This window comes from Bufo gargarizans, chromosome 1 (genome assembly GCF_014858855.1).
Source record: "Bufo gargarizans isolate SCDJY-AF-19 chromosome 1, ASM1485885v1, whole genome shotgun sequence".
NCBI lineage: Eukaryota > Metazoa > Chordata > Amphibia > Anura > Bufonidae > Bufo > Bufo gargarizans.
The window spans coordinates 326,408,656-326,421,921 of NC_058080.1; the positions used below are offsets into that span (position 1 = coordinate 326,408,656).

The following is a 13,266-nucleotide window of genomic DNA, read 5'->3' on the forward strand; positions in this document are numbered from 1 at the left end:
TTCCTTACAGAAACCATGGTGAGTGGCCATGCACAGATTAACCCCACTAAATTTGGCCGAATACACATGCAGATCTGTCTGCCTTGGGTCCCTGCTGCGATGCGAATACCTGTTGGATTTTCCTGAGGTGTATTTCCACCATGTGAACCTAACCCTAGGGAGAAAATTACCAAGTATACATTTTTAATATCTGCATTAATTTTATATACTCACTGGGTACAGGACGTAGAACATCTGGGATAAGAATTTCTACAAGGGCTTGATATAGGATGTGGTCACAGCTCCTCATCCATCTCATAATGGGTTCGTATTTACACATAACCATCAGTTTTTCTTTTGGGATAATGGCTTCTGGTTCCTCATCACTGCGTAATAAGAAATCTATTGTTAATTATTGGGGCCAACATCTAAACACAGTGCTTGAGCTATTTCATGGATCAAGCATCTATGTGTTAAAGGTTACAATGCAGGTTTTTATACAAGGACTGAAAAGTGAAACAAGTCTAAAATATCCAGTGGCATGAAATTTGATTTAGCACCTTGCCAACGTGGTAGAACCGTCTGGTGAGGTTGGCTTCGAGTTCCAAAATGCCTGCCATAACTTCTCAATGTACTGGAACTGTAGATTCATAACCACATCAATAGTTGCCTGCAGGTAAAAGATGATATTTTTCCTCATCAGACAATTCATCTTGAAAAAAATAAAGGTTTCATTATGATCAGTTGTGTTGACGGGCATCTGACCAAACGTAAACTAGAGGTACACAATCAACAATATGCCGCAGGGTGGGATCTGTTGATTTTTTGAGAAAAAACTCATGCCTGCACCCAAATAAAACAAGAATCCTAACCTCACAGTGTCGCCGATACATAAGTTGCAAATTCTTTATATCTGTCATGGAAATGCCATCTGGTAAGAGTAGAGTGCCGAGATCCGGTTCAGGAAAATCTGGGAACACATGGGACATATCTAAAAAGCAAAATAAAAGCAATTATATTAAATATGTTATCAAAAGGCACACTAACACAAAACGTTAAAATAAAAAAAAAAGCGCTTTTGCTGCTCTAAAATGTTAGATGCGGCAAAAACTGCAGGCTAGGCGTAAAAGGCCGCAATGGGCATTACTATGACTTACCTATGAATTGCTGGTGATGCTGGCTCTGGGCAGCTACGGACTGCTCTGGAGAAGTGTGCTGGCTGCTGTTTGGAGTGTTATCTAGCATGCCTTCCATCTTTTGTGAAGGTCTATACCTAGTAAAAAGCGTACGATTAATAAAAGAAAGACAAAAAGAAAAACCTCAGATGTACCAAGGAGGACTTGAAATCTGAATTTAAAACTAAATGCTAAGCCTATGGTGGAGTTCTTCAATGATCTAGATCATTGTTGTTGTTCTACCATGAGAAGCCATTGTGCTGTGGTACGATTGTATGCTACATAGAAAACTTATACTGCACAGACCTGTGAAAGGGGCTCACCAACCTTTGCTTCTGATGAATGGGCTGCTGTCTCATTGCCATATACTGGGTGTCCTCTTGTAGTCGGTTCAAAGGAGAATCCGGTTTTAGACGTATGCCATAATAGTGATATTTAGAATTTCCCCTATTATGTACATAGAAATAAATATCTATAAAAAAAAACTTATACAAAACGTACAGCCCACAGTCCATGAACAACAGAAGGTTCTTTCAGAAAGCATTTTCAGCTGGAACGAGCATCGACTGACAATATAACAAGTCTATTGGTGCTTATTTAAAAGGACCTTTAAGCCTCATTCACACGTCAGTGTTCAGTCAGTGATTCCCATCAGTGATTGTGAGCCAAAAACCAGGATTGGAGCCTCCACAGACATCCGGTATAAAGGGAAAGATCTGCACCAGTTCTGTGTTTAGAGCCGTACCTCGTTTGGGTTCGCAATCACTGATTGAAATCACTGACTGAACACTGACGTGTGAATGAGGTATTAGGGCAAGTGCACACAGCAGTCTAATTTATGCAAACTTTTCAAGCATTTTCACAGCATTTTCCGCACATTTATATGACTTGGATTTTGATACAGATTTGCCCCAGATCTCACCACATGCATAGCAAAGTATCAAATCTACACTAAAATCCTGCACAGAACGGATGGCATCTTTTTTGCGGATCCGCAATTTGTGGACCGTAAAACACATAGGGTCGTGTGCATGTAGCCGAACGCTGTGGATTTTACATATGAAAATCTTCGTGTAACATTGGCAAGTAAAGCCTCTTTCACACGTCCGTGCTCAAATCCGTGAGAAGGTGGTCAGTAATGCATCTGTGTAGCCGTCACATACACACATCAAAATGAATGGGGACGTGTGCTGTCCGTGGAAAACACATACAGCACACGTCCGTGAAACACCGATGTGTGAATGAGGCTTAAAGGGGTATTCCCATCACAGACAATGGGGGCATATTGCTAGGATATGCCCTCATTGTCTGGTAGGTAAGGGTCCCACCTCTGGCACCCGTACCTACAATGAGTACGGAGCAGGGAAATGAATGGAGGGCGCACTTGCGCATGTGCAGCCGCCCTTCATTAATTTCAAAGGGGCTGAATGAGAATGGGAGCAGGGGCCGCAAGTGCGCGGTGCGCTCCCATTCACTTCTATGGGAGCAGCATTTTGTGGTGGACCGACCCCGGGAAATCCTGGGTTCTCCAGCCACAGCTCTCCCCACTAAGTTTGCCTTGTAGGTGTGGGTCCCAGAGGTGGGACCCGCACCTATCAGACAATGGGTATACCTTAAAATATATAACAAGAGCGATGTCCTAGGCTAAATGTGTGGGGGGGGTCCCCCACCCCATGTCGACGATCGCAACAAACCGCAGGTCAATTCAGACCTGCGGGATAGATTAGAGAGATAGAGAGAGCTCTATCTCTCTCTATCTCTATCCATATCTATATATCCACACACACATACAAGGAAGTGTGGGCAGCACCACTGACTGTAAGGTGTATGCGTAGTGCCAGCGGCTGAGTAGGCGATCCACCTCCAAAAATGTATAAAAATAAGAAATTCCGCAGCACATCCAGGTAGTAAGTAAAAAAAAAAAAAAAAAAAAAAAAAAAAAAAAAAAAAAGGCTTTATTCACCAAGCATGCAACGTGTTTTGTTTGGGTGTTAACCCTTGCTTTGTAACTGGGAAAAAAAATATTAAAATGGAAAATCTGCCCAAAAAGTGAAATTTGGAAATTGTATCTCTATTTTCCATTAAATCTTGTGCAACACCTAAAGGGTTAACGATGTATGTAAAAATCAGTTTTGAATACCTTGAGGGGTGTAGTTTCTTAGATGGGGTCACTTTTATGGAGTTTCTACTCTAGGGGTGCATCAGGGGGGCTTCAAATGGGACATGGGGTCAATAAACCAGTCCAGCAAGATCTGCCTTCCAAAAACAAGACAGCGCACCTTTCACTCTACGCCCTACTGTGTGCCCGTACAGTAGTTTACGGCCACATATGGGGTGTTTCTGTAAATGGCAGAGTCAGGGCAATAAAGATACAGTCTTGTTTGGCTGTTAACCCTTGCTTTGTTAGTGGGAAAAAAAATGGGTTAAAACTGAAAATTAGGCCAAAAAAAAATGAAATTCTCTAATTTCATCCCCATTTGCCAATAACTCTTGTGCAACACCTAAAGGGTTAACGAAGTTTGTAAAATCAGTTTTGAATACCTTGAGGGGTGTAGTTTATAGAATGGGGTCATTTTTTGGGTGGCTTCTATTATATAAGCCTCACAAAGTGACTTCAGACCTGAACTGGTCCCTAAAAATTGGATTTCTGAAAACTTTTAAGATTTGCTTCTAAACTTCTAAGCCTTGTAACATCGCCAAAAAATAAAAAAAATATTCCCAAAATAATTCAAACAAAGTAGACATATGGGGAATGTAAAGTCATCACAATTTTTAAGGGTATTACTATGTATTACAGAAGTAGAGAAACAAACTTTGAAAATTTGCAAATTTTTCAAAATTTTTGGTAAATTAGGTATTATTTTGTGCAAGAAAAAAACAATTTTTACTTCATTTTACCAGTGTCATGAAGTACAATATGTGACGAAAAAATCTCAGAACAGCCTGGATAAGGCAAAGCGTTAAAGTTATCAGCACTTAAAGTGACAGTGGTCAGATTTTCCAAAAAATGGCCTGGTCCTTAAGGTGAAATAAGGCTGTGTCCCTAAGGGGTTAAGTATACAATACAAACGTTCAGTAGTTCAGTGATCAATATTTAGAGGTGAACGTAATCTAAACATATCTCAATCAGTGACTTATCAGACAATGGGGGCATAGCCTTGTGATATGCTCCCATTGTCTGTGATGGGAATACCCCATTTAATAGCCATCATGTGTATGTGGCCTAAGAGCAGCCAATGCAAACTGCAAGGAGGATTAAGGATTGTTCATTTGGTCGTGCAAAGTAGACCTAATATGATGCAGTTAGCACACCCATTACACCGGGAAATAAACAGCTGACCATGGAGGATTTTTTAAAAGAGCCAATTATCTGACAAACAAGCAAATGCTGTGCTACACTAGACACTTTCGCCCATGTACAGCCCTAATAGCTGAAGTTGAAGTAGTTGAACTATTACACTTTACTATCCCAGTATTTGCAGTGATCTTTGGGTGCCGTTTGAATTCCAGTGGGATTCCAAGTAATTTACACATTCAAGGTGCAACGTAATGGTGAAAGGGATATTTCAATTTTACAACGGTAATGCCAAATGTGTTGTGCCAGTCGAAAATGAGTAAATCTCTTTGTCCTGTCTAACCTGGTGCCAAGACGCCGTGTCCGCAGCCCCATAAACACCGAGCGTATTAGTTTGCCAAACGAGGCTGCATTCACTGGATCTAGCTTGTGCTCCTGGCAGTGCCGCAGGTAATGGTTGTACAGGGAGCTCCTGGGCAGGCTCACACCGTCTGCCGTTTCATAGTTATCCAACAGCCACTGCAGCTGAAAAAATACAGAGGGGTAGAAAATATGGAAATGCTGTATATGCTATATGAACCAACATGTCAGTGTACTTTTTTTCCTTTTCCTAACATTTTTAACCCTGGCTGGCCATGTGAAAAGGAGTTTCAGCTGCATCTGTAAATGAGAGGTATATTTGCTAGAAGTATTTGGGTGGCAGAAGCATAAGTCTGTAGGAAAGCCAAAGTCCAGACATAATGTAAGACCATTTCTACTTTGTACTCATTATCATCCTGCATATGACATAACAGAAGACAGTTACTGCTCGTCATGCCGAGAACGTTTTATCTGACACTTTCTTTAGACAATATTGACAAAGCTTGTCAACCTGCAAATTATGCAAAGTGGTAATACAATTGTCATTTATCTTTGGATCCTGACATTACATGGTGAACTCAAAGATATTCCGAGATGACTTAGAGGTATAGGAACTGATTTACCAACTTGCCAACACCCTTGCCATGAAGCTATGAGCTAGAAAACGTTACAGTGGCCTAAGAGAAACGTACAGAAGAGGAGCAGAATGATTGTGCCAGTATGCTTCCACCGCACTTGTGCCATAGCAGTTTCCTATTGTAGAATACACAAATGGTCTGTCTAAAAGGCAACCAGGCTCTTGCACTGGACAAAATGGTCAGATAGTTGGCCAACCCTAAATATTACAGTCAGTTATACGAAGATAATTATGCAGAATCAGATGCAGAGTAAATTTAGTTTGCTTTGTAATATAATGCTGTAACCACTGGGTGGCAAAGTCCTGCCTTCAATGGCGACATCTACATCTAAGCGAATACAAAGCATAAATTCAATATAACATAATATTTCTGCATTACTGTTCATACTTAAGTGCTTCAACTATTAGAACCTGTTAAGAAATACGTTTTACTAATAGTAGAGGTAACATCCACATGACATGTAATCGGTGGCAGAACAATCTGCACATAAAGGCGTTACAAGCAAATGCAGATTTTGCTACTCCTTTCACCTATATATCGCAAAGGGGGAAATCTGCAGCATAAACAGACATGTTTCAGATCTAAAAACCAGCTCTGTAAACTTTCAGCAGTAAGTGATAAGATTTGCTCATATCTGAAGCACTTTGCTGGTACTGTATTATGCTGCAGATTTACTGCATTGCAAAATATGAATTTACAGTAGCACAAATTTTTGCAGAGGAATTTCTTCACAATCCAAGGCATGGCAATTTATGCTGTGAATTGCCCCGGAAATTCATGGCAGCATCTAGCTCCACAATGGCTATTCAGCTACATGTTGCCATACTACAAGTACAACTCCAGAGAGTTGTCTCTGAATGCTGTAGAATTGTATAATGGAGTAGTAGGAGAAGAGCCCAAGCACTGGTGCAGGAAAGGCTGTAACTGCCCCTATGCTACATCCAGACACTAGAGAAGAGGCTATTATTCCAAAAGAAGTACTCTTACTTTAAAGAGGCACCCTTCTGAGACGATTTTAGGTTGGGCAAGCAAAAACAGCCAATATTCTGGAGTACAAAAGTATGAAGAAAAAAAACCCAAACAAACAAACATGCATTTCTTTCACAACAGTTAATAAAAGCTCTCCGGACAGGCCGACTGACGTTAGAAGTGAACTTACATGGCTGTTGAGCAAGCTGCTTTTGTGAGAGGTGATGCCTTCATTTTTTTGGAGATTTTCAATCGCCATTTCAAGCTACAGAGAAAGCATGCAAAAAACAGAGGAAACGTCAGACGGAGCCCAGATGATGTAGGGGGCAGGAATGGGGACACTGCAACATGCACGGATAGAGAATTACTATTAGAAGCAGGTAGATGCTTGATAATACAGTCACTGTTAGGAACCCGACAGTTATGGGTTTGTGTAGAACCCAACACACATACAAGCAGCAATGCTTGACCACAGCTCTGTACAGGCAGCATAGGGACGATACATTTATAGGACACAAAAGTCAAATGTGACCACTTCATGCATGTCTGCCAGCAATGGTGGGTAACACATTCAACTCTTACACACAACATAAAATGTTAGAAAAGGGCTGTCCAAGTTTTTGTAGTTCTTTTTTCTAACGTTAAACCTCAGCTTGCTGTAAAACTCAAACTTATGCCCCTCCCCACAACTCCACTCCCTGGGTCCAGTCAGTGTGCTTCTGTTCCCCGTTCTGTAAATTTTCAGATGGATGGGGGTCTTATGCGCCGCTGCAGCCAACGGCTTCTGCGCTAACATGTCCCCAAGCAGCACACGACACAGCAGTGACATGCCACTTGTCAAAGCTGAGGCCAGTCAATGGCTGCAGCAGTGCACGTAACCCCATCTAGGAGGTTAACAGAACAGACCAGAAGCCCCCTGAAAGGAGCCAGGGAGCTGGAACAGACCAGTATGGGTTAACAGGTAGAACAGGCTGGGGTTCAGACTTTTAAAACATTATAAAAGCTGGACAACCACTTTAGAGCTCATTTAAATGGAAATTGTGTAATGAACTCATGACCAGTGACATTTTTTTAAATGGGTCCCAAATACAGCTACATTTTGTAAAGAAAAGGAAAATGATCAGTTATTAGTGAGGCTCAGTTAATATACGCAAGGGCACATGTACTGTAATTTCATTACTGATTTCCTTCTATAGGATACTGATCATCACTCTGGAAATTATCAGGAAGATCGGAATGCAGGATATTTTAGATAAATCCTACAGACACTCCTTGGTCATTTACTAATACTTTATTAATTAAAATGTCCCAAATCTACAAACAAAATAAAAATACAAAAAAATAAACTGCTCGGTGACCATCTTGCTTTCAGCTACATATCTGCAGCCAAATTCAGAGCTCTGCTGGTGTTATACTACCAGAGAAGAGTGCATGGTGGGAACATAACCATTGAACACGTTGACCTGAGCCCTAAAGTCACATGTCAATGAATAGAGAAAATAAGAAATTTTCGTCTATCATAAATGATGTTTACATAAACAAAAACATGGCCTAGTTGCAGCTCAGCCCCATTCAAGTCAATGAGGCTGAGCTGCAATACCAAGCACTGCCACTATACAATGTACAGCACTGTCCTAGGCAGATTTCAGGTTTCTGTGATGTAAAAATAATGAGACAGATAAATCATTTCAGAACTTTTTCCACCTTTTAATGTGACCTATAACCTGTACCACTCAATTGAAAAACAAACTTTGGGTCGTTGTCATGCTGAACAATGAAGTTCCTCTTCACGTCCAGCTTTCTAGCAGAAGCCTGAAGGTTTTGTGCCAATATTGACTGGTATTTGGAACTGTTCATAATTCCCTCTAGCTTAACTAAGGCCCCAGATCCAGCTGAAGAAAAACAGCCCCTTGGCATGATGCTGCCACCACCATGCTTCACTGTGGGTATGGTGTTCTTTTGGTGATGTGCAGTGTTGTTTTTGCGCCAAACATATCTTTTGGAATTATGGCCAAGAAGTTAAACCTTGGTTTCATCAGACCATAACACCTTTTCCCACATGCTTTTGCAAGACTTCAGATGTGTTTTGGCAAAATGTAGCCTGGCTTGGATGTTTTTCTTCGTAAGAAAAGGCTTTTGTCTTGCCACTCTACCCCATAGCCCAGACATATGAAGAATACGGAGATTGTTGTCACATGTACCACACAGCCAGTACTTGCCAGATATTCCTGCAGCTCCTTTAATGTTGCTGTAGGCCTCTTGGTAGCCCCTCAGACCAGTTTTCTTCTAGCCTTTTCATCAATTTTGGAGGGACTTCCAGTTCTTGGCAATGTCACTGTTGTGCCATATTTTCTCCACTTGATGATGACTGTCTTCACTGTGTTCATGGTAAATCTAATGCCTTGTAAATTCTTTTGTACCCTTCTCCTGACTCATACCTTTTAACAATGAGATCCCTCTGATGCTTTGGAAGCTCTCTGTGGACCATGGCTTTTGCTGTGGGCTGCGGCTAAGAAAATTTCAGGAAAGACCAACTTAGAGCAGCTGAACTTTATTTGGGGTTAATCAGAGGCACTTTAAATGATGGCAGGTGTATGCTGACTCCTATTTAATATGATTTTGAATCTGATTGCTTAATTCTCAACACAGCTACATCCCCAGTTATAAGAGGGTGTGCACACTTAAGCAACCACATTATTTTAGTTTTTTTTGCAATTGAGTGGTACAGTTTATAGGTCACATTATTAGGTGGAAAAAGTTCTGAAATGATTTATCTTTGTCAATTTTTTTTTTTACAGCTATAACCCTAACAAAACGTATAACACTGGCATCTAAACAACATAAGAACAGAATCAGTAGGTCTGTCAGGTAGCAACCTGGACATCGATTACAGATCCATACCTCCTCCATCCCACATCGCAGACAATTTGCATCTATCTTAACTCCTACGTTAAGCATTACAGTTGGAAGTTAGAAAAGCTGTAAGGGTAGCTATAAATTATAATATAATAAATATATATATATAATTTTACAATAATAATTATATATAACCACCCTTGTACACAAGTCAGAAAGGCTGGTCTGGAGGTTCAGGACCAGTGTAAGGGTACTTTAAGACTAGCGTCAGGACTGATCCGACAGACTGTTCCGCCATATTTGCCACTATATTGCTGTGATTTTGTTTTATATGTATTGAATGTGCCTTTACCTGGCATTTAAACATTCTTTTGCACCTGGTGGCCTCCATCACACGGTCTGATATGGGTGTGGCTCACAGTCTTGCTTTGTTCACATTGCATTAGTTGTCCTGCTATACGGTTGTGTGGAAGCTTGGCTGTGACCTGGAATTCATTACCTTCAGACCGTGTTCACACCATAGTTACCGTAGTGGTAGGACCCTTGCCATGCTGAGAGACCATGACGTGGTGCATGATGGGCTCCGATGTGTTCCTGACAGGAATATATTGGCAAAAGTCTCAGCTTTTAATATCTGCTTGTATGACCAGCTAGTATAGTCAGTGGCATATCCGTTTGGTGCATTTTTTTCTGTGATTTATATGCTGTTCACCCTGTCTGATCCGTCCTGCCGCTATTTCCTCGTGCTGCTGGACCGCCGCTCCGTCCCCATTGACTATAATGGGGATGGGGGCGGAGCTCCGGCGCAGCACGGCGAGAGGTCGCCGGACATGCAGTACTTCGGCCTTTCGCCGTGCACTGCCGGAGCTCCGTCCCAGTTATAGTCTATGTGGACGGAGCGGCGGTCCGGCTGCACGGCGAAATAGCGGCAGGACGGATCCGACAGGGTGAACGTCCTGTCAGATTCGTCCTGCCGCTAGTGTGAAAGTATCCCAAGTGGGATTTATAATATTTAGGTAGAATTACAGTTTCTATGTGGGCATACGACTTCCTGCTTAGGTCCAACTTTTACCAACTATTGCTATAACTCCATGATGTATCTCTCCTCCATCATTCCTTGTAAAAGCTTAAAAAGGGATTCAGTCACCTCGTTTTAGCCTATACAGCTGCGGACATGCACGGCTAGATCGCCGCTAGCATGTCCGCAATATAACTGTCCCATAGCATTTATTGGGTTTAAATTTTTTTATAGATTGGCGCGAGATTACAGCAATCTAACTGTAAGCAAGGAGACCATTCGGAGGACACAGGCGGTGCTGGGCTCCTTCAACGGGGGGTGTGTGCTTGGGCTCCAAGAAGCTTAGTACAGCCCCTTGGGCTCTTTTATATATCTACAAAATCATTTTTTAAACACAATAAAAGCACACAGCGCTATGGGACAGGTATATTGCGGACATGCATCTAGCCGTGCATGTCCGCAGCTGTATAGGCTAAAACGAGGTGACAGAATCCCTTAAGAATTGTTAAAAGGGTGATATCAGTTGGGGGGGGGGGGGGTCCCTGTTCAATGTCAGACTGTTAACCCAATTATAATAGAATAGTATAACAAAGTTCAAATAAATGCTCCAGAATTGTCATTCGATGGGGAATACGATTATTGGTTTTAAAGGGTTGTTGTGCTAATGTCAGCTGAACCTAGCTAGCCTATTCATACTTGTATCCATGCCCCCGTTACTCCAGAAATATAAACTTTTATGATATGCCAATTAGCCTCTAGGAGCAGGAGGGCGTTGTAGAGGTTCCGTTCTCCCACCTCTGGACGTGCCCCTCTACACTTGATTGACAGGGCCAGGCAGCGTTCATCTCCAACTGCCGGCCCTGTGTGCTGGGAAATCTCGCGCCGTTCAGTATTCGGTGCAGGCGCAGTGAGGAAGCTGGCAGCCAGCGAGCGCCCTTCACTCACTGCACCTGCGCCAAATACTGAACGGGACGGCGCAAGCTAGAGATTTACACGGCAGACCAACGCTGCCTGGCCCTGTCAATCTAGTGTAGCAGGGCGTGGCCAGAGGTGGGAGAATGGAGCCTCTAGAAGCTGGGACAACGCGCGCGCGCGCCGCCCCCCCTTCCCCTGCACCTAGAGGCTAATAAGCATATTTTAAAAGTTATATTTCTGGAGTAACGGGGGCCTAGATACAAGTATGAATAGGCTAGCTAGGTTCAGCTGTCATTAGCACATCGCTAGTTTAATAGAGTTAATTCGGGTATGATATCTGTAAAACAGTCACTCATTCTCCAAATCAGGGAGGCATGTTCAGGAAGAGGTAGCCATAGCAAGCATCAGGATATGGACACTACATCAATTCTGGTGCTACACTAAACACAAGACTGAAGGAGGACTGGAATGGAAGCCATCCCAAATATATATTAACCATTCTGTACTTATCACATTCATTCGCGAGGGGAAATAAGGTTAACTGTAAGCGTTCGATAAAGTCATTGCCCTTTTGACTAAATTGTGACCAACTATCTTGGGAGACAACAATCAACTGATATGGTCTATGGAAGCCATCATCAGCATTCTGGAATTGCAGTGTGATGCATTTATTTGATTCTACTGGTAGCTTGCAATGCCAGTTAAACTTGGTGATTTAATTACAGGGGAATGGTTTTCAATAAAACGATACACACTATAGAAAACACAGACAAACACAAGGAGACCAAACCTTAACTACGCACCGTTGCAGGCGAGGAACGAGAAGTGTGAGATAAACTATGGCGTGAATTGTCCAGTCCACCATGGATCAGGTATGCTCCAGAGCTAGAGATGATTTGGCTCCCATCCATGGTGATGCCCACCATACTGTGGGAGGGTACTGCCGTGGGAGAGGAGACCACAGTGGTCACTTGGGCACCTCCGCCCTGAGAGTCGAAATAAGAGGCACCGCTACTTGGAGCATATATCTGGGCTTCAGCATTGTAGGAATAAGCTGCTCGGCTGTTGATGAAAAAGGTGGGAATTCAGTAAAATTAAAAAAACTAGTGACCTAAACACACTATATATATATATATATATATATATATATATATATATATATATATATATATATATATATATATATATATATTATATATTTGCAGTTATGTGCAATGAAGACCTACACACCAGGGGTCAGCAACCTCCAGCATTCCAGTTGTTGGTTCAGCTGTTCTCAGAACTCCTTTAGAAGTGAAAGGAGGTTGTTGGTAGCTGTAGTTTGACAATGGCTGTAGTGCAGAGGTTGCCGACCCTTGGCCTACAAAGTGTAAATGGTAGGAGGGAAAAAAAAAAATAATGATTATAAAATATATATATTTGAAAATGCCAAGTGCTTTCGTAGCCACTCATTCTGTGACTACTTTAGTGCATGTGTGTGTTAGCAAACACTTACATGGCTCCATTGGTGTACACAGCATCTCCTTCCACATACTGCACTTGTGCAGGGTAAACATGTTGCACAGTCTGGACCTGCAATGACAGATTAGCTTTTACCATTTCTGAATGCATGGGTGTATGCCAGGGTAAGCAGTCATAACAGCTCCTATGGGATCCAAGAACTAAGGGGAGCCATTGTCGGACAGCCAAGATGCAGTTGGGGGGGCACCCTTAGTTTTACTATGGTTACCCCTGCTGCATTACTTATATTCTCTGACACCACGCCAATCTCCTTTTTACTTATGACCTTTACATAATGACCTTGTGTGCAATACCCCTATAGTGTGACATTACTGTGCAAATGATCTAGCTTCATAGTACATTCCCAAGCTACTGTGTCATCATTGTAAGCATTATCCCTGTTCATAAGGGAGAACAGTCACAGTCACAGTTCTTGTGGGGCCACGTGCTTGCTGGTTACACCCCTCTGGATGGATGGATCACACATAGGTCACAGCTTTTCAATATCAGGGAACAAGTGGAAATCCTGTGGGTAGATCTTCATTCAGGAAAATTATTACA

At 42.1% G+C, this 13,266-nt stretch overlaps 1 protein-coding gene across 4 annotated transcripts in view; it reads right to left on the reverse strand.

The window, feature by feature from the left end:
* RFX2 (regulatory factor X2) overlaps positions 1-13,266 on the reverse strand; it is a 70,428-nt gene that overhangs the window by 26,725 nt on the left and 30,437 nt on the right. For 3 of the 4 annotated variants that reach the window (XM_044305997.1, XM_044305973.1, XM_044305980.1), the window contains 9 exons: positions 12,701-12,777; positions 12,009-12,267; positions 6,607-6,681; positions 4,793-4,974; positions 1,482-1,601; positions 1,137-1,252; positions 852-970; positions 540-649; positions 214-365 (listed from right to left, as the gene is read on the reverse strand). In XM_044305997.1, the coding sequence (XP_044161932.1) occupies positions 214-365; positions 540-649; positions 852-970; positions 1,137-1,252; positions 1,482-1,601; positions 4,793-4,974; positions 6,607-6,681; positions 12,009-12,267; positions 12,701-12,777 (1,210 nt within the window). The remainder of the gene's footprint in view (positions 1-213; positions 366-539; positions 650-851; positions 971-1,136; positions 1,253-1,481; positions 1,602-4,792; positions 4,975-6,606; positions 6,682-12,008; positions 12,268-12,700; positions 12,778-13,266) is intronic. The other variant, XM_044305988.1, reaches the window with a different exon arrangement.